General features: G+C 39.0%; 1 protein-coding gene across 8 annotated transcripts in view; it reads left to right on the forward strand.

Moving 5' to 3' along the window:
* The window catches only part of PALS1 (protein associated with LIN7 1, MAGUK p55 family member), an 80,003-nt gene that overhangs the window by 23,351 nt on the left and 28,843 nt on the right, over positions 1–27,809 (forward strand). For 4 of the 8 annotated variants that reach the window (XM_017349352.4, XM_070065123.2, XM_089322118.1 and 1 more), the window contains exons 2-4: positions 1,826–1,909; positions 6,897–7,415; positions 22,764–22,972. The exons of 1 other annotated variant lie outside the window; for it this stretch is intronic. In XM_017349352.4, coding sequence (XP_017204841.1) covers positions 7,049–7,415; positions 22,764–22,972 — 576 coding nt within the window. In that variant the 5' untranslated portion in view covers positions 1,826–1,909; positions 6,897–7,048. The remainder of the gene's footprint in view (positions 1–1,825; positions 1,910–6,896; positions 7,416–22,763; positions 22,973–27,809) is intronic. 3 more of the 8 variants (XM_002719520.6, XM_089322119.1, XM_089322120.1) reach the window with 3 other exon arrangements.

Genomic DNA, 27,809 nt, shown 5'->3' on the forward strand with positions numbered 1-27,809 from the left:
TCTGAGGAAATATCCTCCATGACTAGCCCCAAATATATTTCCATTAAACTTCTATTCACTTAGTTTTGTACATAACTAAATTCTTTCTATAAATATGTGTGGCCTGTTCATTGTTAGAAAATTAAATTTATTCAGAGTTAAACATTTATTGGGTAAATAGGGTCATTTATGTGATGCTAGTATATGACTTGTTTTTGGAATATACAGTGATCTTTTTTCTTTTTAAAGATTTATTTATTTAAATTAGGCTAAGGGAGATCGATGTTCCAGCTGCTGGTTCACTCCCCCCGATGGCTGCATGGGGCTGCCAGCTGAAGCCAGCAGCCTGGAACTGAAGCCAGGATCCCTTATGTGGTTGGCAGTGATCCAAGTACTTGACCACCTTCTGTTGCTTTCTCAGGCTCATTGGCAGGGAACTGGATCGGAAGTGGAGCAGCTGGCACTTAGTGCTCTGATAACTTGCTGCACCACAATACCAACCTCCCAATGATGGTCTTTTAATCAGTCTCTTTCAGATACAGTTTCCGTGCAACAAGATGTCATCTAAACTGTGTGATTTGAGGTTTTGTTTTTTTTTTTAAAGTCAGCTAAATAGATATACTACATTAAAATTCCCTAATTTTAAATGTTTGACTTAATGAGTTTTTAAAAGCATCATTGAAGTATAATTTACATTCTATAAAATTCATATGTTTTTATGGATATGGTGTGAATTTTGGTAAATTTATATAATATTGAAATTAATTTTTAAACACTAGTTTCACAGGGAAAAAAATTTCCTCATGTCCTTTTGAGGTGACTCTCTACTCCCACCCTTTGCCCCAGGAAACCACCAAACTGCTTTCTGTTACAGTATTAATTTTGCCCTTTCTAGAAATTTCATATAAATGGAATCATACAGTGTGGACTCTAATATTTGGGATTATGTTTTTTAGGCCATCCATGTTGTCATGTATATCAGTAGAACATCTTTTTTATTGCTAAACAGAATTCCATATTTTTAATTAATTAATTATTTTGAGAGACAGATAGATAAAGAGAGGTCCCATCTGTTGGTTCACTTTCTAAATGCTGTGACAGCCTGAGCTTGGCCAAGGTCAGAGGTGGAAGCTCAGAATGCAAGGCTCTCACATGGGTGGCTAGGACCCAACCACTTAAGCCATCGCTGCTTCCTCCCAGGGTCCAGCCTTAGCAGGAAGCTGGAGTCAGGAGCCAGAGCTCATCATCAGACACTGATATTGGACTCAGGCATCCCATCCAAAGTCTTCACTGCGGGGCCCAAGGCCCACCCTGTGACTGGCGTCTTTAACTTCTGTTTTCCAGATTCAGCTATATTGTAGGATATGTGTGTACTTCATTTCTCTTTATAAAATAATACTACTTCTTTATGAATCTACAACTTTTGATTCATCAGTTGATAGGCATTTTAATTTTTTCTTTTTGACTGTTTATAATGCTATGAATGTTTTTGCATGTACTTTTACCTGTAAATGTATGTTTTCATTTCTGTTGCTGTATACCTAGGAACAGAATTGCTGGGATGTAGGATAACTATTTTTAACCTTTTGAGGAACTGCCAGATTTTTCAGTGTGGCTGCATCTTTTGACATTCCCAACAGCACTAATACACAGCAACATTGATTGTAATTCATGTCCCTTAGAGACTGGGGTGGTGGTGGTAATGGTGTATTTTTATGACTGTATACTAAGAAATTTTACCTATCTGTAAACAGAGTTTGGTGTTATATTGATTAAGCTTTCTTTTTCCCCTCAAAGACACTACAGACTTCTTCACTTGATTAAGTTTTGTTTTTCTATTTTACAGATTAAGAAAGTTAGCCTGAGTTTTATGAAAAACCAAAGAACAGAAACTAAGGACAGTAGACAAGGTTTTTCCAGTTTGCACAATGTAAGTTCTTTTCACTGTTCTTGGCCTGAGTCCTATGTTAGCTGACAAAGCTGTTTCTATGGAAACAAGTAGTCCAACCTCTTAGAATGTCAGAGGAATGCTGATGACTTAAAATGAGACATCCCAGCTGCTGGTTAAAGGGCAGTATTTGTTGTAGAAGTGGGAGAAGGATGAATTGAAAAATATTCTAGAGTTCTGGACTCTAGTATAGACTGAAGATGGTTATGCATATCCATTTCTCTTTGCCTAAAAATTAGAGTAGTAATTATGTAGAAAACTGTATTTCTGCTAACCTTCTTGCATCCCAGCTCTTACATAAATGATTCTGTTGTTACCAAGTTTTCTGTGGGCCTGTACCTCTTAAGCTATTTTCAGTTCCCTTAATCTCAGTCATTCGCATTTATTGAAGCTTGTTTAGCTTCCTTTTACAGAACTCTGTCTCCCATAACCAAACAAAACCTTTCTCCATCTTTTTGCTATGCTGTGTGAAATAGACACTAAATTCTACTAATTATATAACTTAAATATTTCTTCATTATAACTTTTCTTCATTATCATTGTCTTAGTGTTCAGGACTCCATTTCTTTCTTTCTTTTTTTAATGATTTATTTACTTATTTGAAAGGGTTACAGAGAGAGAGCAGTCTTCCATTCGCTGATTCTCTCCCCCAAATGGCCGCAGTGGCTGGTGCTGGGCCAGGCCAGGCTGAAGCCAAGAGTCAGGAGTTTCCTCTGGATCTCCCACACTTTAGGTGCAGGGGCCCAGGCATTTGGGCTGTCCTCTGCTACTCTCCCAAGCACATTAGCAGGGAGCTGGATCAGAAGTAGAGCATCCAGGTCTCCAACTAACACCCATATAGGATGCCAGCATTGCAAATGGTGGCTTAACCTGCAACACCATAACGCCCGCCCCAGGGACTGTTTCTTATGAGTGCTTTCAAACTGATCTCATTGCCACCCTACGGTCAGTCTTCTATGCTTGGACACTTCAGAGTGATATTTCTGTAAAATTGCATATGATCACAACATTTTCTGCTCAATATCTTTTAATGATTCTTACCAATTTCAAGATAAAGGTCTTTAGCTCTAAAACTCGTCTCAATCTGGTCTCCTGCTTGCGTTTTCAGTTTTATCCTTTTACATGCTCCCATTCGTCCCATCCAGCTTGATTATCTTCTATTCTGTTCTCTGAAAGTACCATTCTCACACTCTTCCTTCCTGTTGATCATGTGATTTCATCTGCCTGGATCATATTCTACTGTCTGTCTGATTTTTAGTTGCCTATTGAAATACAGTCCATAGAAATGTATCCTTATGGTTTGAGTATTTCCAAACGTCCTTTACCACAGCCTGTTTAGAGTCCATTGTCTGTGTATTTATGTTCTATGAATTTATGCCATTCTAAATTTAGTTGAACAAATATTTATTAGGCAATCCCTATATGTTGTGTATTACCTAAGCACTGGGAGTAAAAAATTAGACAGTGATTCCTGTCTCTAATAAATTCTTTGCTGTCTCCCAGTAGAATGTGAACACTCCAATGCAGATAACCGAAATGAAATTGTAAGTGGATTATTATCAGGTTGCAAAGTTTTTCTGACAGTTAAAGATTAGATCTAGATAGTCAGTCATGACGATAGTCCAAGCATGAGAATTCTGACCCAGATCACACCTGGCTCAGTCCCTTGTACATGACTTTCAGTTTTCCCTCATGATTTAGTGCAAAGAATAGCAATAAATAACCTTAGAGTTTTAATATCAGTTCATAAGTTTTATAGACTAGCTTATGTTTTTTACTAGCATAAGTAAAAATGCATGGTTAATTATTAAATTTTATTTTATTTTATTTTTTTGACAGAGTTATAGGCAGTGTGAGAGAGAGAGAGAGAAAGGTCTTCCTTCCATTGGTTCACTCCCCAAATGCCCTCTACGGGCAGAGCTGTGCCGATCCGAAGCCAGGAGCCAGGTGTTTCTTCCTGGTCTCCCATGTGGGTGCAGGGCCCAAACACCTGGGCCATCCTCTACTGCCCTCTTGGGCCACAGCAGAGAGCTGGACTGGAAGAGAAGCAACCGGGACTAGAACCCGGCGCCCATATGGGATGCTGGCGCTGCAGGCAGAGGATTAACTAAGTGAGCCACGGCACTGGCCCCAAATTTTATTTACTTTTATTTATTTATTTATTTTGGACAGACAGAGTTAGACAGTGAAAGAGATTCAGAGAGAAAGGTCTTCCTTCCTTTGGTTCACCCCCCTAAATGGCCGCTATGGCTGGCGCTGCACTGATCCGAAGCCAGGAGCCAAGTGCTTCCTCCTGGTCTCCCATGCAGGTGCAGGGCCCAAGCACTTGGGCCATCCTCCACTGCACTCCCGGGCCACAGCAGAGAGCTTGACTTGGAAGAGGAGCAACCAGGACAGAATCCGGTGCCCCAACTGGGACTAGAACCCAGGGTGCTGGTACTGCAGGTAGAGGATTAGCCAAGTGAGCTGCAGCTCCGGCCCCAAATTTTATTTAATTTAATTAATTAATTTAGTTATTTTTTGACAGGCAGAGTGGACAGTGAGAGAGAGAGACAGAGAGAAAGGTCTTCCTTTTCCATTGGTTCACCCCTCAATGGCCACTGCGGCCAGCGCACCACACTGATCTGAAGCCAGGAGCCAGGTACTTCTCCTGGTCTCCATTGCGGGTGCAGAGCCCAAAGATTTGGCCATCCTCTACTGCCTTCTGGGGCCATAGCAGAGAGCTGGACAGGAAGAGGAGCAACTGGGACTAGAACCCGGTATGCCGGCACTGCAGGCGGAGGATTAGCCTATTGAGCCAAATTTTATTTTTAATACACAGTAATTGTTGTAAGTAGTGAAGGTTGAGAGTTTTAAATTTCTGGAAATATATATACTCGGATTATTAAAATTAAGCATAGCACTACTATAACTCCTGTAGAAGTTTCTGCTTACTTGTAATAAAAATAGTTTTAAATAAATTTTAAATAAATTTGAATTTGCATTTGTATATGATCAACGTATAAAATTTAAGAATTGATTTAAATCTAAATGCTCTCATTTTAATGCAAAAGAAGGCAAGCTACTGTCAATAAAGTACTTATGTGTAGATCACATAGTTAAAAAGAAACTAAAATTTGAATGGAAGACAGAATCTACCAAAATTCTTACAAAAATGTAATTCATATGGCTCATGTGACATACATACATTTTTCTGATCAGTGGTGTGGTAGTCTTCCTCATAGTCTAGAAGAATTTGTCTTAAACAGTCTATCTTCTGTCTCTATTTTCACTGACCTGAGACATTTGAGGAAGATTGGTTGGCATTTGAAATATTGCCTGGAAAAACTCTAATTTTGCTTAGTTGGCATTGTACTCTAACCAACCTATTTATTGAAGTAATATTTAACTCAAGGAGGTAGTAGGTTTATTATTGTAAATATTTTTAAAGTCTTGAGTGAATGAAGACTAATTAGATTTAATGTGTGGGTTTACAAACACACAAACAATCTGCCTATTTATGCCTGAGAAATGGCTTGATGCCAGTGTAATCCAGCACAAAATTTTTTTTAAAGATTTATTTATTTATTTAAAAAAGTTACAGAGAGTCAGGGAGAGAGAGAGAGATCTTCCATCTGCTGGTTCACTTTCCAAATGGCTGCAACTACCGGAGCTGGGCTGATCCGAAGCCAGGAGCTTCTTCCGGGTCTCCCACCCAGGTGCAAGGGCCCGAGGAGTTAGGCCATCTTCAGTTGCTTTCCCAGGCCATCACAGAGAGCTGGATCAGAAGTGGAGCAGCCAGGACTTGAACCAGCACCGTATGGGATGCCAGCATTGCAGGCATGGCTCTACCTGTTACATCACAGCACCAGCCCCAATAAAATTTTTTTTTTAATGTGTTGATGGGATTTTTAAATAGAATCAAATTAATACTAATAATATAAGTATATATTTTTTGTTTTGTAACTTGCATATATTGTTTAAAACTCAGAACAATTCTGCAAATAAATTTTTTAAGTAAATCTGAGATTTTGAGGGAGAAATTGTTCTTAAATCAGAAAGCTAGAGGAAGTAGTAGAGCCAGAATGAAAGTACAGTTTTTGGGGCCCTGCATCCATATGGGAGATCTGGAAGAAGCTCCAGGCTCCTGGCTTTGGCCACCTGGGTGTAGCCTTAGGATTTGGGAAGTTAAGCAGCTGATGGAAGACTTCTGTCTGTCTCTCCTTCTCTCTCTCTAACTCTGCCTTTCAAATAAATAAAATAAATCTTAAAAAAAGGAAAGAAAATTCAGTTTTCTCTTTGCTCTACAGTATGGCTTCTAAAACTTTTGACTTGAACAGATACTACTATTTTCTCTAAATAAATCCTCATAATCATTTACCCCAGTTCCTTCTTTTAATCTGACTAGTCATAAAGATAATAACCCAGGAAGGCCTTTTCTGACTTTGTGTAGTTTTATCCTGTAGATGCCTTAATGGTAATTGAAGTTGGGTTTCTTCTTCATCTCAAAAACTCCTAGAAATTAGTGAATTGTTCCCTAAAATACTGCCTGTTTTCAAGTGAGCTACTGACATGGCCTCGCTATATGCTAGATCAGTTGATTAAGTTTCTTTACAGAAACTAGGAAGTTATTTCAATCCCATGTATTAGTTAATTGAACATAAAATACAATGTTGAAACTACAAAAGATGATTAAAACACCTTTTTTATGAGCAACTTTCTCTACCAAACCAGTCACCAAAACTGTATTTTCTCACTTGCTGTATATAATTTTTCTTAGTATGCTTTAAATTCTTGAGAGAAGACTTTTTTCTTTTACAACACGTTGATTTCCAGAGAATTATCTGTAAAATGAAAGTACTTAATCTACATAGTAATATAATATTGTATGCTTATTAGATATTTTCTATATTGTGTGAAGATTAGAAGTAAGCTTTGTACAATCTGCTTTTATAATTCTTATATTCCCCTCCCCCATTTTTCCCCTTAGATTTCCTTCATGGATACTTTTTCATAGCGTTATTATGTGATGTAAGAATTTTTTTTGAAGTAACATGGATTTTATACTACCAAATCTCAAGAGAATTGCCTTTATAGGAAAAATTGATTTATAGAAATTGGTGCAAGTTCATATAGATAACCATGACAACATCCCATATGAATGGGCATGTCACAGAAGAATCAGACAGTGAAGTAAAAAATGTTGGTCTTGCATCACCAGAGGAACATTCAAAGCACCGAGAGATGGCTGTGGACTGTCCTGGAGATTTGGGCACCAGGATGATGCCAGTTCGGCGAAGTGCACAGTTGGAGCGTATTCGGCAACAGCAGGAAGACATGAGACGTAGGCGAGAAGAAGAAGGGAAAAAACAAGAACTTGACCTTAATTCCTCCATGAGACTTAAGAAACTGGCTCAAATTCCTCCAAAAACTGGAATAGATAACCCTATATTTGATACAGAGGAAGGAATTATCTTAGAAAGTCCTCATTATGCTGTGAAAATATTAGGTAAGTAAAAATAGCAGAATTATAGAAAATGTTTTGATTTAGTTCATCTGTATCTTAATATAAATGTGTTTGGAAAGGAAGAGGGATTTAAGAGAATATAAGTAATGGCAATTTAAATTCTAGGCCAAGAACACCTCTTTTTTTTGGAAAGGCTGTGTGACTGATTGCTTACTGTTAGCCACATAGAGCTAAAGCTTATGGCATAAATGTTCAGTCATTGTGACATGATTTTTAGATACAAAAAGATTTGCATGTGGCCTAATTTGAAGTCCTGAAATGTACTTTTTATATCAAACTCACAAACTGTTATATCAAAATACTGAAAAGCAGTTTTCAGATTTTGAATTTCTGTATGTCATAAGTTTATAAAAGTGATAAAATTATTAACTAATGTTCTGTTTGGTGTCTTAATAAGATGAGCTAAGATGAGCTGGTGTTGTTCATATGGCATCAGACACATAAAGCACAGCTCAGATTTCCCTGTACTGTTTCGAAATTTTAGTCTTGTGGGGAAAAACAAAAACAAAAACAAAAACTAGTCCAATGAGATATTAATAGAAACAGGCAAACAAAAAGAGTTCTGTGACTAAATGCATTTTGAGAACTCTGAGTTAAATGAATTAACAGTTTCTTATTACAGCATTTCTTGGAGTGTTTTGAATGTTGCTAGGCTTGAATCTATATGAGAGATTGATACAGAATGCAGACTTAGAATATTTGGTCATTGAATTTACTGTCCATCCTCCTGCGAATATTTGGTCATTGAATTTACTGTCCATCCTCCTGCGCATAAGTGCTTACTGAACTAATGTTAAGAATTGGTAAAAGTCAATTTGAGAAATGCTGCCTTATATTGTTAATTTCTGCTACCTTTTAAACTAGGCCAACTCAAATGTAGTATTTTATTTCTTGGTGATTTACTGGTTTTTAGATGTGAAAAGGAATATAATTCATCTTTTCTGTGGAAGGAAAGAATTTTTGTTTTATTGTCATCATTTTGCCATTCATTTAAGTCCCACATTAGGTGCTTTAACAAACACCATTCTATAAAATACCTGTTACAATCCTGTTAACAGATGATAATCTTAATTTTGTTGATAAAGAAATGTAAACTCAGCCGGCGCCGCGGCTCACTAGGCTAATCCTCTGCCTTGCGGTGCCGGCACACCGGGTTCTAGTCCCGGTCAGGGCGCCGGATTCTGTCCTGGTTGCCCCTCTTCCAGGCCAGCTCTCTGCTGTGGCCAGGGAGTGCAGTGGAGGATGGCCCAAGTGCTTGGGCCCTGCACCCCATGGGAGACCAGGAGAAGTACCTGGCTCCTGCCATCGGATCAGTGCAGTGCACCGGCCGCAGCACGCCGGCCGCGGCGGCCATTGGAGGGTGAACCAACGGCAAAGGAAGACCTTTCTCTCTGTCTCTCTCTCTCACTGTCCACTCTGCCTGTCAAAAAATCAAAAAAAAAAAAAAAAAAAAAAAAAAGAAATGTAAACTCAGTTAAATCACTTACTTAAGATGCCGAGCTAGTAAGTGGTAGAACTGAGTTTGAATTTGCCAGATCAGGAGTTGATATACAGCACAAAGCGGAAGGGTTTGAGTCAAGGCTGAGATTCAGCCTGTACTGTACTCATAAGGCTAGGGAAGTGGGTACCAAATTTTTTCTGATTTGTTCACAACTACCAGGTATACATTAAGTCTTTCAAGTTTGGAACAGTTTCTACTATATCACATCTGTTTTTGTTTTGCCTGTATCAGTAGTTTAAACTTTAAATTTCATGTTTCCATGAAAATGTTTAACTTACAAATTTGATCATGATCCCCATTTCAAATGTGTGTGTTCCTCTCTGTCTTAAGAAATCATAGATACATGTTCAGTGATAGTTTGTCTTCAGATGGATATTGTAATTTCAATGAAAACTTTGAAATTACATATTTTGTCAGTATAATTATATGAATGGTTTTATTAGAGTAAAAATACTTTATTCCTGATTGCTTCTTAATAGCTTTCATTTCCTGCCACTCCATTATTTATTTATTTATTTATTAAATACTCTATAAATATTCTTTATTGGAGAAAATTTATGTTGTTATATATTCAGCCCAAGCCTAAATTGAATCTTCTGCTTTTCTGTGTAAGTTCCTTTAAGACTAACATAATTGTTATCAGCGTTACTTAGAATCAACTCATATGTATTGCTTGTTGGCCTTTTGGCTAAGATCAAGTGTAGAATCAATACATGTACTTATCACAATAAAGAAACAAATATAAGGTTTCTTCAGAAAGTTTGAGGAAAATGAAATTAAAAGATGTTTATTTTGGTGCAAAAAATTTTTAAGACCATGAACACAATAAATCTTCAAAAATTTCATGAAACTGTATTATGAAAAAATTATTCATGGATTTCAAAATTTGTACTAAAATGCTCTATTTTTTTCCCCTGTATTGCTGGTTTAAACTTGTAATTCAGTTTTTTCCATGAAAATCTACAACGTAAGACAGATTGTCTTAAGGGAAAACTAGAGTTTTGTTTTATTTTTGCCTGAGTTTAGAAAATAGAACCTATTTGCTCATTGCTGACTTTTCTCCAAGTTTAATTTAAAGGACAGCTGTATTTTCTTCCAATCTGTAATCCAGTGTGGTTTTCAAAAATACCTTCGTATGATCCTTGAACTTAAGGATGTTTTACATTTTTTACTTGAGTAATTTGAAATGTAGCAACAGCTATTTATAAGTAATTTCTTGGACATGAGAAAATTTTGAGAAATAAGTGATAGATTTAATGTTAACAGACTCAACACAAATGTCTACTTAGAGTTAACATGAAAAGCTAGAATAAGCTGTTTTCTGTCAGTCACAACCACAGTGTTTGAATATACTGAATTTGAAGTTTTAATTTATAAGGAAGCGTAATGGCTTTTGACCAAACTTTTTTTTTCCTGTTTATAATGTGCTAGCACATCAAACTGTAATAGAAGTACTCCCTTGCAATTGTACGTGTCTCCTTGCCAGTTTTTGATTAGTGCACACACTACAGGAAACAACTCCTCAGCCTTTTTCACAGCCAGAAACAGCAGCCTTGTTTGAAAAGAGGGAAAGTTGGGGCAACTGATTTATTTCTTTGAGAGGGAGCCTTCGGTTTCCAAGTGATACATCATTTACCTGTGAGTAGAAAACATACTCCTGAAACTGTACTTAGAAAAGTTAGGTTTTTAATTGTCAGGAGTTTTCTTGAATGAAAATAATTGTAAATTTGGCAGTGCTTAATAATAAAAGTAGGGGGATAGAATTGATGGAAAATTCTCAGAAGATAACTGAAATGTCTTGTTTAAAAGCAGTTTGAATTGGATTGAAAATTAGAAAATAGTGATATAGCAATTTAGTTCCAGTAATTATTATACAGTATAAAAATTTTGATGTATTAAGGAGGCTTCCTTAAAATTGGCATTAGTTTTTAGGACTTGCTTTGCTACAAGTAAAAAGTGTTGTCTTTGTTCTCTTTCAGAATCAAGGCAAATTTACCTTCTGAGAAAAATACTGAGAAAGGAACAGGATACTGGTTAGAGTGGGATGAGGTGTACCGTAGGGTAGTTCAGATATTTCTAGATGTTAGATTTCACTGTGTTTGTGCTTACAGATAACTAATTTTGGGCCAGTGATGTAGATAAGTGGATGCAGTGGATAGAGTATTTAGAAAGAAAGCCATCTATCTTAGAAAAATGAAAAGTATGAGCTTGTTTTGATGTAGAACTTTTTTCATAATACATGGAAAATACTTATTTTGAGAAAATTGTGCATTGATTTCTTTTTTTATACCAAAATTTTTAATTTCATTTTCAGTGTACTTTTTGAAATACCCTCAAATGTGACAGTGTGTGTGGTTGTTATACCCTTGATGAGACATAAGAGAAGCATACACACCCATCCACCATATAGCCATGGTGACCTGTTTTCTGGTTAATAGATTATCCTAATTTGTAATTAGGAGTTTTCCAATCTAAGCCATATTAGAAGAAAATTTAAAAAAGGAAGAAAGCTAGGATGAATACAGTTAAAGGATAAAACATTTCATATTATTAATAACATATTTCAGTCTTGATTAATGCCTGTATATTTGAAAGTAAAATAGCTTTCCTACAGTTCTATAATTAACTGACTTTGATTGACTATATGATATACTGGAATTTTGTCTGATTGTGATAAGCTTTTTTTAAGATTGGCTTTGAAAAGTTTAGGGGCAGGAATTTAGTACAGAGGTTAAGGTGATACTTGGGAATCCTACATCCCATTTAGGAGTTTATGATCCAACTCTGCTTTAGATTCCAGCTTCCTGTAATGCATACCCTGAGAGGCAACAGTTAATGGCTGAAGTGGTTGGGTCTCTGCCACCCATGTATGAGACCTGGATTGAGTTCTGGGTTCCTGGCTTCAGCCTGGCCCAGCCATGGCTGTTTGAGTCATTTGAGGAATGAACCAGCAGATGGGACCTCTGTCTCTGTCTCTATCTGCCTTTCAAATAAATGAAAATAATAAAATTGTAAAGTGTGGGTAGACTTTACAAAAATAAAGATAGAGCTTATTTAAAGCTAACAAAATTCTACTGCCAATAAATCTTGAGTTTTAGTTTTTAGCCCCTCTGGGATGGCAATTCATTTTGCTATCAAGTTTTTCTTTAACTGCTGTAGATATTTCCAAACAAATTTTTATTAGCTGTTCTTTTGGAGACTTCTTCTGGACATGAAACGATTAAACTTGTTAGTACTAGGTTTTAATATTTAAAGTGTGAAGACTATTGGAGAGTTTTCTGATTTAGTTAAATGGCTAAAATTAGTGCTAACCAAAAAAGTAAAAATTAAAAAATTCAGGGGCCAGTGTCATGGAGTAGCAGGTTAAGCCACCGCCTGCAATGCTAGCATACCATATGAGCACCAGGTTCAAGCCCTGCTACTCTATGTCCTTTTTTTTTTTTTAAAGATTTTATTTTTTTACCTGAGAGGTAGAGTTATAGACAGAGAGAGAGAGAGAGAAAGGTCTTCCATCTGCTGGTCCACTCCCCAAATGGCCACAAGGGCCAGAGCTGAGCCAGTCCAAAGCCAGGAGCTTCGTCTGGGTCTATCGCCTGGGTGCAAGGCCCAAGCCTTTGGGCCATCTTCTGCTTTCCCAGGCCACAAGCAGAGAGCTGGATCAGAAGAGCAGCTAGGTCTCTAACCAGCACCCATATAGGATACGGTCACCGCAGGCGGAAACCTAGCCCCCTACGCCACAACGTTGCCCCGCTACTCTACTTGTGACCCAGCAGCTCCCTTTTAATTTGCATGGGGAAGGCAGTGGAAGGTGGCCCAAGTACTTGGGCCCACGTGGGAGACCCTGATAGAGTTCCAAGCCCTTGGCTTCAGAGCCATTTGGAGAGTGAATCAGTGGATGGAAGATCTTATTCTTTCTCTCTGCCTTTCAAATAAAATAAACCTTTAAAAAATATAAAAATTCGTAGTATTATATCTATAATTGTATAAATTGTATAAATTTTGGTTAAGTATGGATAACTAAAAAAAGCACTACATCAGTATTTTACAAAATACTTCAAATTTTCTTACTACTTATCAGTAGATTTTAACTTTTCCTTCTTTTTTTTTTTTTTTAAAGATTTTATTTATTTATTTGAGAGGTAGAGTTACTGACAGTGAGAGGGAGAGACAGAGAGGTCTTCCACCCGCTGGTTCACTCCCCAGATGGCTGCAATGGCCAGAGCTGCATTGATCCGAAGCCAGGAGCTAGGAGCTTCTTCCCAGTCTCCCACGTGGGTGCAGGGACCCAATGACTTGGGCCATCTTCCACTGCTTTCCCAGGCCACAGCAAAGAGCTGGATTGGAAGAGGGGCAACCGGAACTAGAACTGGCGCCCCTATGGGATGCCGGCGCCGCAGGTGGAGGATTAACCTATTGCTCCACAGCGCCGGCCCCAACTTTTCCTTCTTTCAAAGAGTTACTTCATCATTTTGTAGCACATTCAGAAATGTATGTCATAGTTGTATTGAAAGTGCAGGAACCTCAGAGTCAGAACTAGTACTTTTTAAGATTTTCTTTCTTCTTTTATTTTGAAAGGCAGAATTACAGAAAGAGGGGGAGAGACAGAGAGGTAGTTCACTCTTCAAATGGCCATAGTGGCCGGGGCTGGGCCAGGCTGAAGCCGGGAGCTAAGAGTTTCTTCCAGGTCTCCCATGTAGATTCAGGGGCCCAAACACTTGAGCCACCTTCCACTGCTTTCTCAGGCACATTAGCGGGGAACTGGATCGGAAATGGAGCAGCTGGATCTTGAACTGGCGCCCATATGGGATGTTGGCATTGCAAGCTGAGGCTCCACCTGCTACACCATGATTCCAGCCCCCCAGTACACTTTAAAAAAAATGCTTATATATTTGGAAGGTAGAATGACAGATCTGTCTTCTTTTGGTTCACTCTCAGAATGCCTATAATGGTAGGCAGGCTTTTGGCAGTGGCCAGGAACTCTCCATCTGGTTCTCCCATGTAGGTGTATATTAACAAGAAGCCAGAACAGAAGCAAAGTGGGATTTGAACCAGACACTCTGATGAGGGACACAAGACATCTGAACATCTTCACTGCCATGCCAGATGCTGGGCCTGAGCTTAAATACATTTTATTGTCACTTAAATCGTATAGACCTTGGGCAACTTAATTTTTCTGAGCCTCAGTTAAAGAGTTTCCTCAAGAACCAAATGAAAAAATATATATGTAAATGACACAGTATAATTTGAAAAAATTTATTTTTGCAAGATCCAGAAGCTACCAGAGATCATCTACCCTTTAATACATAGTTAATTTGTGTATCTTAACCAGTCATTTTTAAATTTCATTTTAAAGTAACAGCTTTATTAAAATACAATTCTTTTAGAAGTATAAAAAATGTAGAATTCATTTTTAGTATATTCACATGGCCATGCAACCATCACCATCATATAATTACAAAATGTCTTCCTCAACCTAAAAGGAATCTCCATACCCATTAGCAGGCACTGACTCCCCATTCTCCCTTCTTCCGAGCCCCCTTTCAACCACTAGTTTATACTCTCTGTCTTTTGGGTTTGCTTATTCTGGAATATCATTATGAATGGAATCATGCAGTGTGTGCCCTTTTGTGATGGGCCTCTTCTCAAAGGTTTTTAAGGTTCATCCATGTTGCAGTGTAAATAAGTACTTTATGGGTTTTTTAGAACTGAATATTCCATTGTATAGCTATACTACTTTTTGTGCTATTTTGTTTATCTATTCATTTATTGGTGAAGGGTTTGGATTATTTACTTGTTTTCAGTATTGTGAGTAGTACTGTTACAAATATTCATGTATAAGTTTTTGTTTTAACACCTGTTCTCTGTTTTTTTGGATGTATGTCCAGAAGTATAGCTGCTGGGTCATATGATAATTTTACATGTAACTTACTGAAGAACTGTCATATTCTTTTCCATAGTAGTTATGCCTTTGACATTCACATCAGGAGTATGTAAGAGTTCTAGTTTCTGTACATACTTGCAACCACTTGTTAGCCTTTTAAATTTTAGCCATCCTACCAACCAGTAATTTCTTATGATCCAGAATAAAATAGAAAATATTAATTTTTTTTGACAGGCAGAGTGGATAGTGAGAGAGAGAGACAGAGAGAAGGGTCTTCTTTTTGCCGTTGGTTCACCCTCCAGTGGCCGCCATGGCTGGTGTGCTGCGGCCGGCGCACCACGCTGATCCGAAGTCAGGAGCCAGGTGCTTCTCCTGGTCTCCCATGGGGTGCAGGGCCCAAGCAGTTGGGCCATCCTCCACTGCCTTCCCGGGCCACAGCAAAGAACTGGCCTGGAAGAGGGGCAACCGGGAAAGAATCTGGCACCCCAACTGGGACTAGAACCTGGTGTGCTGGCGCTGCTAGGTGGAGGATTAGCCTATTGAGCCGCGGCGCCAGCCGAAAATATTAAAATATATTGTACTTGAGTACAAATTTTTTACTTCAGATAAGTATGTATATGCAAGATTGAGAAATAAAGTATATTTTTAATGACTATCCAACAAGAATTTGAGAAATACTGTTCTAAGGAAATCCTTTCTTTTTATAGAAAGGCCCAGAGATTTGAGTTTGGTTGTCCAGACATTAAAATACAACTAATAAGAGGCCAGTGCTGTGGCACTAGCATCCCATACATGTGCTGGTTTGAAACATGCTGTTCAATTCCCCTCCAGCTCCCTGCTGCTGGCCTGGGAAAGCAGTGGAAAAGCCCAAGTGTTTGGGCCTGGCACCTGCATGGGAGACCCAGAAGAAACTCCTGGATCCTGGCTTCGGATCAACTCAGCTCTGGCTGTTGTGGCCATTTGGGGAGTGAACCAGCAGATAGAAGACCTCTCTCGGTCCCTCCCTCTCTCTGTAACTCTGCCTCTCAAATAAATAAAATAAATATATATTTTAAAAGTTCCTCAGGTAAAAGGATGAGGAAACTTTAAAAAAAAAATACAACTAATAAGTGATCAAGCTAATATTACTAGGAACCAGTTATTCTGACTCCAAATTTGGGGATTTTTTTCTCCCTCTCATTAAGTGCCTTTCAATATATGTTTCTAAAAATTTATTTATTTATTTATTTATTTATTTATTTAATTTGAGAGGCAGAGTTATAGACAAAGAGAGGGAGAGACAAAAAGAGATCTTCCATCCTCTGGTTCACTCCCCAAATGGCCACAACAGGGAGAGCTGGGCCAGACTGAAGCCAGGAGCCAGGAATTTGACCCAGGTTTTCTATGTGAACACAGGTGCCCAAGCACTTGGAACAGCCTCTGTTGCTTTCCCAGGCCATTAGCAGGGAGCTGGATCAGAAGCGGAGCATCCAGGACTTGAACTGGCGACCATATGAGATGTCAGCATCACAGACAGAGGCTTAGCCTACGATGCCACAGCACCGGCCCCAAGTGCCTTTCAGTTTTATCCAGGGAAAAATCATAACCCTTTTGTGCTTAACTGAATAGTGGTTACCTCAAAACAATTTTCCATCATCTTGCCACATTTAGAGGCAAGAATTTTTCTCTGCTGTCTCTCAACTTTGTTCTGTACTTGTCTAGTATTTGTTTTTAATTATTAACCCTTTGTGTCAGTGAGTAATTACTATTTAGGATCTTTCATGAGTTTCTGATTATTTTTTAACAAATTCATTTTTACTTAGTCCACTCAATACCAAAGTTCAGGTATCTGAAATTTATATTCTTAAATTTAGAAGAGGTGCCAGTGTTGTGGCATAGCAGGTTAAGTTGCCACCTGTGACACCAGTATCCCATATGTGTACTGGTTTGTGTCCTGGCTGCTCCACTTCTTATCCAGCTTCCCACTAATGGCCTGGGAAAAGCAGCAAAAGATGGTCTAAGTATTTGGGCCCCAGCCACCCATGTGGGAGACCCAAAAGAAACTCCTGGCTCCTGCATGTGGCTTGCTCCAACCCTGGCTGTTGTAGCCATCTGGAGAATGAACCTGCAGATGGAACATTGATCTGTCTCTCTCTCTCTCCACGAAACTCTACCTTTAAAATCAATAAATAGTTTTTTAAAAATTGAAAAGGAAAAAGAAATACTTCCTATCATTTAAGCAAAGATACCCTGAAATGCATGTCGTAATTTTGATTCAACAGGTAGATATACTAGAACTGTCATGATTTCCTTATACTCAGTAGTATTAAGTCCCTCATGTAAATATTATCTGACTGTATAGTTTCAGGGGAAAAGAAATCTTAAATATCTCAGAAAAAAACTATGAAGCTGGTTGGATTGAGATTCTTGTGTGTGGGTTTGTTTATTTATTTATTTATTTTTATTTTATACAGGCAGAGTTAGAGAGACAGAAAGGTCTGCCTTTTCCGTTGGTTCACCCCCCCCAAATGGCTGCTACGGCCGGCGCGCTGCGCCGATCTGAAGCCAGGAGCCAGGTGCTTCTCCTGGTCTCCCATGCGGGTGCAGGGCCCAAGCACTTGGGCCATCCTCCACTGCACCCCCGGACCACAGCAGAGAGCTGGACTTGGAAGAGGAGCAACTGGGACTAGAACCCAGGGTGCCGACGCCACAGGCGGAGGATTAGCCAAGTGAGTTGTGGTGCCGGCCGAGTGTAGGTTTAAAGAACTGGTATTAGCCGGCGCCGCGGCTCACTAGGCTAATCCTCCACCTTGCGGTGCCGGCACACCGGGTTCTAGTCCTGGTCGGGGCGCCGGATTCTGTCCCGCTTGCCCCTCTTCCAGGCCAGCTCTCTGCTGTGGCCCGGGAGTGCAGTGGAGGATGGCCCAAGTCCTTGGGCCCTGCACCCCATGGGAGACCAGGAGAAGCACCTGGCTCCTGCCTTTGGATCATCGCGGTGTGCCGGCCGCGGCAGCCATTGGAGGGTGAACCAACGGCAAAGGAAGACCTTTCTCTCTGTCTCTCTCTCTTTCACTGTCCACTCTGCCTGTCAAAAATAATAATAATAAAAAAAAAACTGGTATTATTTATACAATGAAATGGAAGAATCTTAATGCTGGAATAGATCTCTAGAAACTGTTTTTATGGGGGGTAAATGTGACCAATAAGTAAAAATAAAGCTAATCCAATGTAAGTGGGTGTCTCCATTGCTTTGAAACATCTCTGGAGATGAAGATTCCTTAGCTTCCTTAGGTAATTTTAGTGTTTACTCTTGTAGCCAAAATATGTTCCCATATGGCTGCCCAGAATCTTGCAGGTTTGTAGATAGAGTAACTTATGGTGATTTTGTTTTCTATCACCTATTTTGAGGTGTGGTTTTTTTTTGTTTGTTTGTTTGTTTTTGTTTTTTTGTTTTTTTTTACATTTTAGACTACCAGGTGAGGTTTACCAGAAGAGGACAGAGTTCAGGGAGGTGGATTTATGGACTTATGTATATGTTTCTCTTGTTCTGATTAATTGTGTCTCAAAACAGCAGCTAGTCCAGGCTGTGGAATAAGCCTCACCTGATAGTACCTTTGTTGTTGAGGTTTTTTTTTTTTTTTCTTTAAAAATTTATTTATTTATTTAGAAGGCAGAGTTACAGAGAGACAGAGGCATCTGGTTCACTCCCCAGATGGCCACAAAGGCCAGAACTGAGCCGATCTGAAGCCAGGAGCTTCTTCCGGGTCTCCTACACAGGTGTAGGGGACCAAGTCCTTGGGTCATCTTCTACTGTTTTCTCAGGCCATAGCAGAAATCTGGATCAAAGTGGAGCAGCTGGGACTCAATATGGACCCATATGGGATAAATGCACTACAGTCAGTGGCTTTACCTGCTGTGCCACGGTGCCAGCCCCAATGCTTCATATTTTAAGATCATATATCCTCTCGTTTATTATAGGTAGTCAAGATCTAAGTGTTGTGAAATGGTAGAGAGGATGATGGAAACTTAGAACACTTTCTGCTGAAAATCAAATGACAGGGCAAGGATTTTAAACTAGCTATAAAACATTTGGAGGAATGTGATTAGAATTGATTACCAAAGGCAGATTTGCTTTGCCTACCTCTGACTTCCCCTCTGTAAAGTATTTCCATCCTGCCTTGCTCTGGGTATCTCTCTACTTCAGTTCTGTTGTGTCCACTCCCCGTCTAGCACTTAGGTCAATCTTTGCTAGACCTATGGTTGTCCATTTCTTTGTTTTCTCTGTGCATGTATTTCTTCATCCTTGTCTGTTGTCTGTAGATGGGATTGAGGAAAGGAATCTCTCCTTTTTGTACTCTTTTTTTTCTCTCTCTTGTCTGTGTGTCTTCACCTTTATTACAGAAGATTGTGCGTTTCCTGCAGGACTGATTTAGTTATATCTGATTGGATTGTTTTGCCATTTCTTTTGGGATTTACCGAATCTTAAAGAATTTAGGTGGATTCTTGTTAAAACAGAACATTTCTTTGTGTAGGAAATTAACATTGGTAAATAATATAGATTTGTGAATTCTTTTAAAGTTATACCATTTAGAAACAAAGCTTTTGTAAACCTACAACTAAATACACTGACCTTTAAAATTAATTTTTATATAAACCAAAACATGAATGAGACTGTATCAAAACAAGAATCCTTAAGTTAATGTTGCCAATAATTAATTTAATATTCTGTAAATTGGTGTTTCTAAATACTTGCTAATTTCATCAGAGGGTTTGCTATTTTGTATTTTCTCGAGTGTTCATTTTTTCCAATTGCATGTTGTTTTGATCACATCTGCTTGTTCAGGTACATGTATTTAGTAAAGTTTTGAGAACTTTGAGTGCCTGATAAATTAATCTGTTCATCTTATTCATTAGATAATTTTAATGGAAACATTTGAGCCTGAAGGATAGCAGAACTTTAGGCAGCTTTTCTTCCTAAGAATATGGAAAGTTTCCACACTAAATTGGTCGTGACAAACAGCTAAGAAATTTATCTGAAAGTTTAAATCATAGTTAAGCAGTTTTGCTGCACTGGTTGGTTGCCCATTATCAAAGATACTTTTTAGCCTCTGTGTTCACAAAAATTGCAGCTTTGATTTCTATTTCTAAGCTTTTCCAGTGTACTACCTTAGCTTAGTGTTGTAATTTCAGTTATGAAGTAGGATACTCTGAGAAAATATTTAAAGACAAGGTGGGCATTTGGCCTAGTGGGTAAGATGTCCATGTTCCATAATGTAATTCCTGAATTTGATACACAGCTCCACCCTCCTGCTGATCCAGACTTTGGGAGACAGCAGTGATGGTTCAAGTAATTGGGTCCCTGCCACCCACCTAGGAGACCTAGATCGAGTTTCCTGCTCCCAGTTTCAGTCCTGACCCAAGCTCTGGCTCAGTTCTGGCCTTTGAAGGCATTTGAAGAATGAACCAGTGAATAGGAGCTCTGTCACCTTCTCTTTTGCCTCTCAAAACAAAATTCAATATAAATACTTGGTTAAAATATCAGAAGAAAAATGCAACAGTATTATGAAAGTAATATTTGGAGGGCAAATTAAAATACTGGTCTAGACTGTATATATGTGAGCATGCACAAACATTATTGGAGGAAATTCCTACTAAGGCTACATGGTGATAAGTGTAAGCCCCTCAAAAAACTAGTTAGTATACATTCCATGTTGCTGTGTTAGGCAAAAAGGTTATACCACTTGTTCTAAAGCAGATAAACGACATAATTAAGCCCTAGAATCTGCAGAACCAGTGAAATAGAAACAGACTCTGATATATGAACTTGGTAGATCATAAGTCAGTTGAAAAAAGATGGATTATTCAATAAGTGGTACCAGAATTTTTAAAAAGTTAAAATTTCACCTCAAATCTTTGCCAAAATAAATTTCATATGGATTAAACAGTTAAAATGAAAAAGAGGCTAGAAGAAGAGATTAAAAGAGATCACACAAGAAAAGGTGGTTCATTCTTAATGCATGAAGAGTTGAAAACTTCTGTGATAAAAATGCCCTACAATAAGAATGTCCACATGGTCGAGTGTTTGGCTAGAGGTAAATTTGCCAGTTAAGACATTAATCCACGTCCAAGTGCCTAGGTTTGATTTCTAGGTCTGGCTCCTGACTCTAGCTTCCTGCTACTGCATTCTACTGATGGGTTCTGACCACCCATATGGAAGACCTGGATTTAGTTCCTGTTTATAGCCTTGGACATTTGGGAAACCAGCTCAGTGGATGGTATCTCATACTCTCTGTCTCTCTGCCTCTCAGATATATCTTTTTACAGATTTATTCATTTATTTGAAAAAGTTACAGAGAGAAAGGGAGAGAGACACAGGGAGAAAGAGACATTTCCATCCTCTGGTTGATCCACTCTCCAGATGGCTACTACAGTTGGGGCTGGGCCAGACTGAAGTTAGTAGCCAGGAGCTTCTTCCTGGTCTCCCACATACATGCCTGCAGGAAGCCCGAGCACTTGGGCTAATCTGCAGCTTTCCCAGGCCACTCTCAGGAAGCTGGATCGGGAGGGGAGCAGCCAGGAAGAACTCAGCTGCTTTATTTGATAAGCCACAACTCCAGCCCCATCAAATAAATTTTAAAAAGCCTTAATTGATTTTTTTAAAATGACCACAAATATAACTAACATATAAAACTCATACACACACACCCTCACACCCCTCCTCTCCCTGTTGAGGAACAGGGAAGAAAATCCCAGTTGTTCTTAATCATTTGGGAATGTATGTGCTATATGTACACAATAACAGGTACAATCTGTATACACATACTTACAACTTTCAATACAATTTTAGGAAATGAACATGTTCATTTCAAGTGTTATAGACCACAAAGAAGTCCCTTGTAAAATGAGTAAACCTAAACCTCCCTATTAAAGAAATTGAAGGTTTTTTAAAATAATATTGGTGAAAATATGTTAATAGGATGTAAATTAGTAAAAACTCCCTTATTTCAATATCAGAATCTTGTTTAGAAGTTCTGTTTCTGGGAGTTATTCTAAGAAAACATCAGAATATCAGACATTTATATGCAGCAATGATTTTTATGCAGTGAAATATTATTTACAGAAGCAAAAACTTGGAAGCAACTTAAATGTTCAAATTTAGTGTTCTCATTACCATAAGTATGGTTTAGCTGTGTAATAGAATATTATGGAGCCATTATATATGTTTTAAAAGTCTGTTAAGTGATGTGGGGGAAATAAATACAATGTATAGTTACATGGAAAAAGGAACTATCCTGATGTTAAGGGAAAAAAATTGCTTCTAGGTGATGGAATTATTGGTAGTTTTATTTTTTTATTTTATTTATTTATTTTTATTTTTTGACAGAGTGGACAGTGAGAGAGACAGAGAGAAAGGTCTTCCTTTGCCATTGGTTCACCCTCCAATGGCCGCCACGGCTGGCGCACTGTGGCCGGCGCACCGCGCTGATCCGAAGCCAGGAGCCAGGTGCTTCTCCTGGTCTCCCTTGGGGTGCAGGGCCCAAGCACCTGGGCCATCCTCCACTGCACTCCCGGGCCACAGCAGAGAGCTGGCCTGGAAGAGGGGCAACCAGGACAGAATCCGGCGCCCCGACCGGGACTAGAACCCGGTGTGCCGGCGCCGCAAGGCGGAGGATTAGCCTAGTGAGCCGTGGCGCTGGTGATAGTTTTACATTTCTTTATTGCTGTTTTCCTCGTTTATTTTTATGATGATTAGTTTTATAATTAAAACTTTCAAGAATGTAAGTTATTCTGTTGTATAAATTTTAAAGAGTCTTATTCAAAAATGTAAAGTGACATGGCTTGATACTGAGATATATTTAAGTTTATTTCTGAAAACTTTAATTGTTACTGTTTTAAGAAATTTTATCTTAAAACACATGTTGAATTAAGGCAAAGCAAATTAATTTTAGATACCTTTTCCTCCTACTAGAAGTGGAAGACTTGTTTTCTTCACTTAAGCATATCCAACACACTTTGGTAGATTCTCAGAGCCAGGAGGATATTTCACTACTTTTACAACTCGTACAAAATAGAGATTTCCAGAATGCATTTAAGATACACAACGCTGTTACAGTACACATGAACAAAGCCAGTCCTCCATTTCCTCTTATCTCCAATGCACAAGATCTTGCACAAGAGGTATGTATTCTGAGCATCATTCTGATACCTACAAGGTAATATTAGTGCTAGTAAATCAGTATACTATTGTGATGTGACTTTAAAGCTTGTTTGTATTAATTACTGTTATTAATGTTAATAATTTATTGTATCGGAAAACTTTGCTATATGTATTTTATCCTGAATATATATATATATACACACAAAGAGTTATGTTTCATAATGAGTTCATTTTATAAATAAAAGTATAAATTTGGATACTAATGGAAATACTTGAATTACTGGAGGGCAGTTTTCTAATGCTTTAATATAATTTTAGTAATTATAGTAATTATGAATATTTTATATTATAAACTCATATATGAGTACTAGTGAGATATAAAGTTATAAGTATAATAAATATGAGTGTATAACTCCTAAGATTAATTACTTATAAATATTTTCAAGATTTTCCTTTATTTTTTTTTAATTTATTTATTTGAAAGTCAGAATTACACAGAGAGAGAGGAGAGGCAGAGAGAGAGAGGTCTTCCATCCTATGGTTCACTCCCCAATTGGCCACAGCAGCCGAAGCTGCGCCGATCCAAAGCCAGGAGCCAGGAGCTTCCTCTGGGTCTCCCATGCAGGTGCAGGGGCTCAAGGACTTGGGCCATCTTCCACTGCTATCCCAGGCCACAGCAGAGAGCTGGATTGAAAGAAGAGCAGCCGGGACTGGAACCCGCACCTAAATGGGATGCCAGTGTTTCAGGCCAGGGCATTAACCCGCTGCGCCACAGTGCCAGCCCCAAGATTTTCCTCTATTAAAAACTGTGTGGGAATTCCAAATTATTACCTTTTAATGTACTGTGATAGATGGTTTTTAAAGAATATTTATTTTACTTATTTGAAAGGCAGAGTGACAGAGAGAAGGGCAGAGACAGAGAAAGAAATCCTCCATCCACTGAGTCACTTCCCAAATGGCTGCAGTGGTCAGAGCTGGGCCAAGCTGAAGCCATGCGCCTGGAATTCCGTCTGTGTCTCCCAAGTGGGTGGCAGTGATTGGGCCATCTTCCACTGCTTTCCCAGACATATTAGCAGAAAGCTAATCAGAGGAGTGTTAAATTTGATAAGCATTCTAAATTTTAAGTAGTCATTGTAGGTGCCAATTCTGTGGAATAGCAGATAAAAGCTGCTGCCTGCAGTGCCGGCATCCCATATGGGCACCGGTTTGAGTCTTGGCTGCTCCAACTCTGATTCAGCTCTCTGCTACAGCCTGGGAAAGCAGTAGAAGATGGCCCAGGGCCTTGGGCCCCTATACCCATGTGGGAGACCCAGAAGAAGCTCCTGGCTTCTGATTGGACCAGTGCTGGCCACTGGGGCCATTTGGGGAGTGAACCAGAGGGTGGAAGACCTCTCTCTCTCTCTCTCTCTCTGCCTCTGCCTCTGCCTCTCTGTAACTCTGCTTTTCAAATAAATAAATAAATAAATCTAAAAAAGAAAAAACTAAAAAAAAAAAAAAAACAGTCCCATTGCCTTTATTTTACTGGAAAAAATTTGCGATCACCTAATCTGTCTCCTTGTTTTATTTAGTGAATATTGAAACTAGGCAAGGCTTTGTGGGTGGTATAAGATAAGCTAGGCTGCTCTTGTGCCCATGTTTTTGCTTTTTAAACATTCATATTTCTTTCAATATGAAGTATTTGATAAAATAAATCACCTCATGCTTTAAATATATCATTTTTTTAAAAGATGTATTTATTTGAAATTCAGAGTTACACAGAGAGAGGAGAGGCAGAGGGGGATGAGAGAGGTCTTCCATCCAATGGTTCATTCCCTAATTGGCCACAATGGCTGGAGCTGCGCCGATCCGAAGCCAGGAGCTTTTTCCAGGTCTCCCATGTGGGTGCAGGGGCTCAAGGACTTGGGCCATCTTCTACTGCTTTCCCAGGCCACAGCAGCGAGCTGGATTGGAAGTGGAGCAGCTGGGACTAGAACCAGCGCCCATATGGGATGCGGGCGCTTCAGGCCAGGGTGTTAACCCGCTGCGCCAGAGCACCGGCCCCAATTGTATCATTTTTAATAGAAAGTTAATTTAACTAAGTAAGTAAATAAAAACAGACCCAAGGAATTTAGTGAAACATTAGGGAAATATTCTTTGTTTTTATAGCTGAAAATATGTTGGAAATTAAGTATATAATAATAAAGCTTTTTGGTGCCAACACTGGGGCATAGAGGGTTAAGCCTCTGCCTGCAGTGCCGGTATCCCATTTGTGCCCCTGTTTAAGTCCCACTGCTCCACTTCTGATCCAGCTCCTTGCAGATGTGCCTGGGAAAGCAATGGAAGATGGCCCAAGTTCTTGGGTCCCTGAACCCACATAGGGGACCCAGAAGAAGCTCCTAGCTCCTGGTTTCTGCTTGGCCCAACCCCAGCTGTTGTGGCCATTTGGGGAGTGAACCAGCATATAGAAGATCTCTCTCTCTCTGCCTTTCTAATAATAAATAAGTCTTAAAAAAACAAAAAGGGCTTATGAAAGCTTCAAATATTAAGATACAGATTAAATATTTGATGATCTAGGATGTTTACTAATAAACAGAAAACAAAATTTTTGGTTATTGCAGTGCTTTTTTAAAGATTTATTTATTTAGTTTTGAAAGAGTTGTAGAGAGAGACAGAGATCTTTAATCTGTGGCTCACTCCTCATATGGCAGCAATGGCCAGCACTGGGTCAGGCCAAAGCCAGGAGCCAAGAACTTCCAAATGTCCCCATGTGGGTGGCATGGGCCCAAACACTTGGGCCATCTTCTGCTCTTTTCCTGGGCCATTTGCAGGGAGCTGGATTAGAACTGGCACAGCTGGGACATGAACTGGTGCCCATATGGAATGTTGGCATCAAAGACGTCAGCTTTATCTGCTATACCACGGCACTGGCCCCTATAGTGATTTTTATTTTTATTCTTTTTCTAAGATTGATTTATTAGAAAGGCAGAGGAGAGAGGGAGAGCTGTCTTCCATCCACTGGTTCACTCCCTGAGTGGCCACAACAGCCAGGTTGAAGCCAGCAGCTAAGAACTCCATCCTGTTCTCCCTCATGGGTGCCCAGAGCCCAAATACTTGTGCCATCTGCAGCCATCCCTAGGTGTATTAGCAGGAAGATGGATTGGAAGCAGAGAAGCTGGGGCTTGAAGTGGCAGTCTGAATAAGGAATGCCAGCAAGCAAACAGTGACTTAACCCACTGTACCACGGTGCCAACCCCATTATAAAGAATTATAACCTTTTATAAAGAAAAGCCATTATAACCTTTTATAAAGAAAAGGTTAGGAATTTAGACTTCATTAAGTTTTTAACTTTTGTTTACTCAAAACCACTTTAAGAGAGTTAAAAAAAAAGCACACCAGAAAATGATTACTTGATTTTTGATATATTGAAGTGTATATGTATTTATGATAAAAACTGTATCCAGAATATATCAAGAACTCTTGGCCGGCGCCGCGGCTCACTAGGCTAATCCTCCACTTAGCGGCGCCAGCACACTGGGTTCTAGTCCCGGTCGGGGCGCCGGATTCTGTCCCGGTTGCCCCTCTTCCAGGCCAGCTCTCTGCTGTGGCCTGGGAAGGCAGTGAAGGATGGCCCAAGTGCTTGGGCCCTGCACCCCATGGGAGACTAGGAGAAGCACCTGGCTCCTGGCTTCGGATCAGCGCGGTGCGCCGGCCACAGCGTGCCAGCTGTGGTGGTCATTGGAGGGTGAACCAACGGCAAAAGGAAGACCTTTCTCTCTCTCTCTCTCTCTCACTATCCACTCTGCCTGTCAAAAAAAAAAAAAAAAAAAACCTCTTTAAAATTAATAATAAAAAGACTACTTAGTTTTAAAAAATTGCCAAAGAACATTTCAAATTTAAGAAAAGGGAAATCCAGGTGGCCCATAAGCATGAAAAAATGTTTAGCATCATTAGCCTACATAGAAATTAAAACAAAATGAAAGAGTGCTGCCCAGAATAACTATAATTAAAATTTAAAAGCTGCTAATACCAAGTGTTGGTGAACTCATGGAACAACTAAAACTCTGATAACTTGCTGATAGAGTATAAATTGGTACTGTCACTTTGGAAAAATGTTTGGTATTATCTATTAAAGCTAATTATCATAGACTCTAACCTAGCAATTCCATTCCTAGATGTATACTGAAGATAAATGAAAAATACATCCTCACAATGTTCATATGTGGCTATGAACCCAACAACCTGATAGTAGTCACAAATTGGAAATAATCCAAGTGCCCATCTACCTCTGAAAGTTAAACTAGGCTATTACCAGGGAATAACAATGAATAGAGTAAATTACAATCTATTGAGAAGAGCTATGATGGTGGTGTGAGAAGGTGCCAACTGCATTATGAAATGTGCCCAATGCTGTGTGTGTATAAGAAGGATGGGAGAGTTTTGGGGAAGAAGAAAGACACATAGAAGGAAATTTAATTTGCTGAGTCTTGGAAAAGGACTGGGAATTCATCAAGAAGTTGAAGAAAAAAGACATTCCATTGTCAAAAGACAAAAAGGCAGTAGTAACTGAGAAAGCCTAGCATATTTCTTAAATAATGAGTAAGAGATAGGATATGGTCTTAAAAGATACAGTCCAAATCCTGAAGGCCAAGTGAGCCATATTAATGTTTGAATTTAGTTTATGATGAATCCATTTTTGGTAAGTATTTAAAATACATTATGTGAATAAACAAGAGGAGAAAACCATATAAATAGATTGGTGCAGAAAAAAAATCTGAAAAAGAGTATTTTATCCTTGATGATTAAAGTTCTAGAAAGCTTGGTGCATTTTGCTAACTTGTTTATGGATACCAGAAATTAATAGCATCTTACCTAATGGTG

The sequence above is a fragment of the Oryctolagus cuniculus genome, chromosome 20 (genome assembly GCF_051225735.1).
Source record: "Oryctolagus cuniculus isolate XC-2025 breed Fujian yellow rabbit chromosome 20, ASM5122573v1, whole genome shotgun sequence".
Taxonomy (NCBI): domain Eukaryota; kingdom Metazoa; phylum Chordata; class Mammalia; order Lagomorpha; family Leporidae; genus Oryctolagus; species Oryctolagus cuniculus.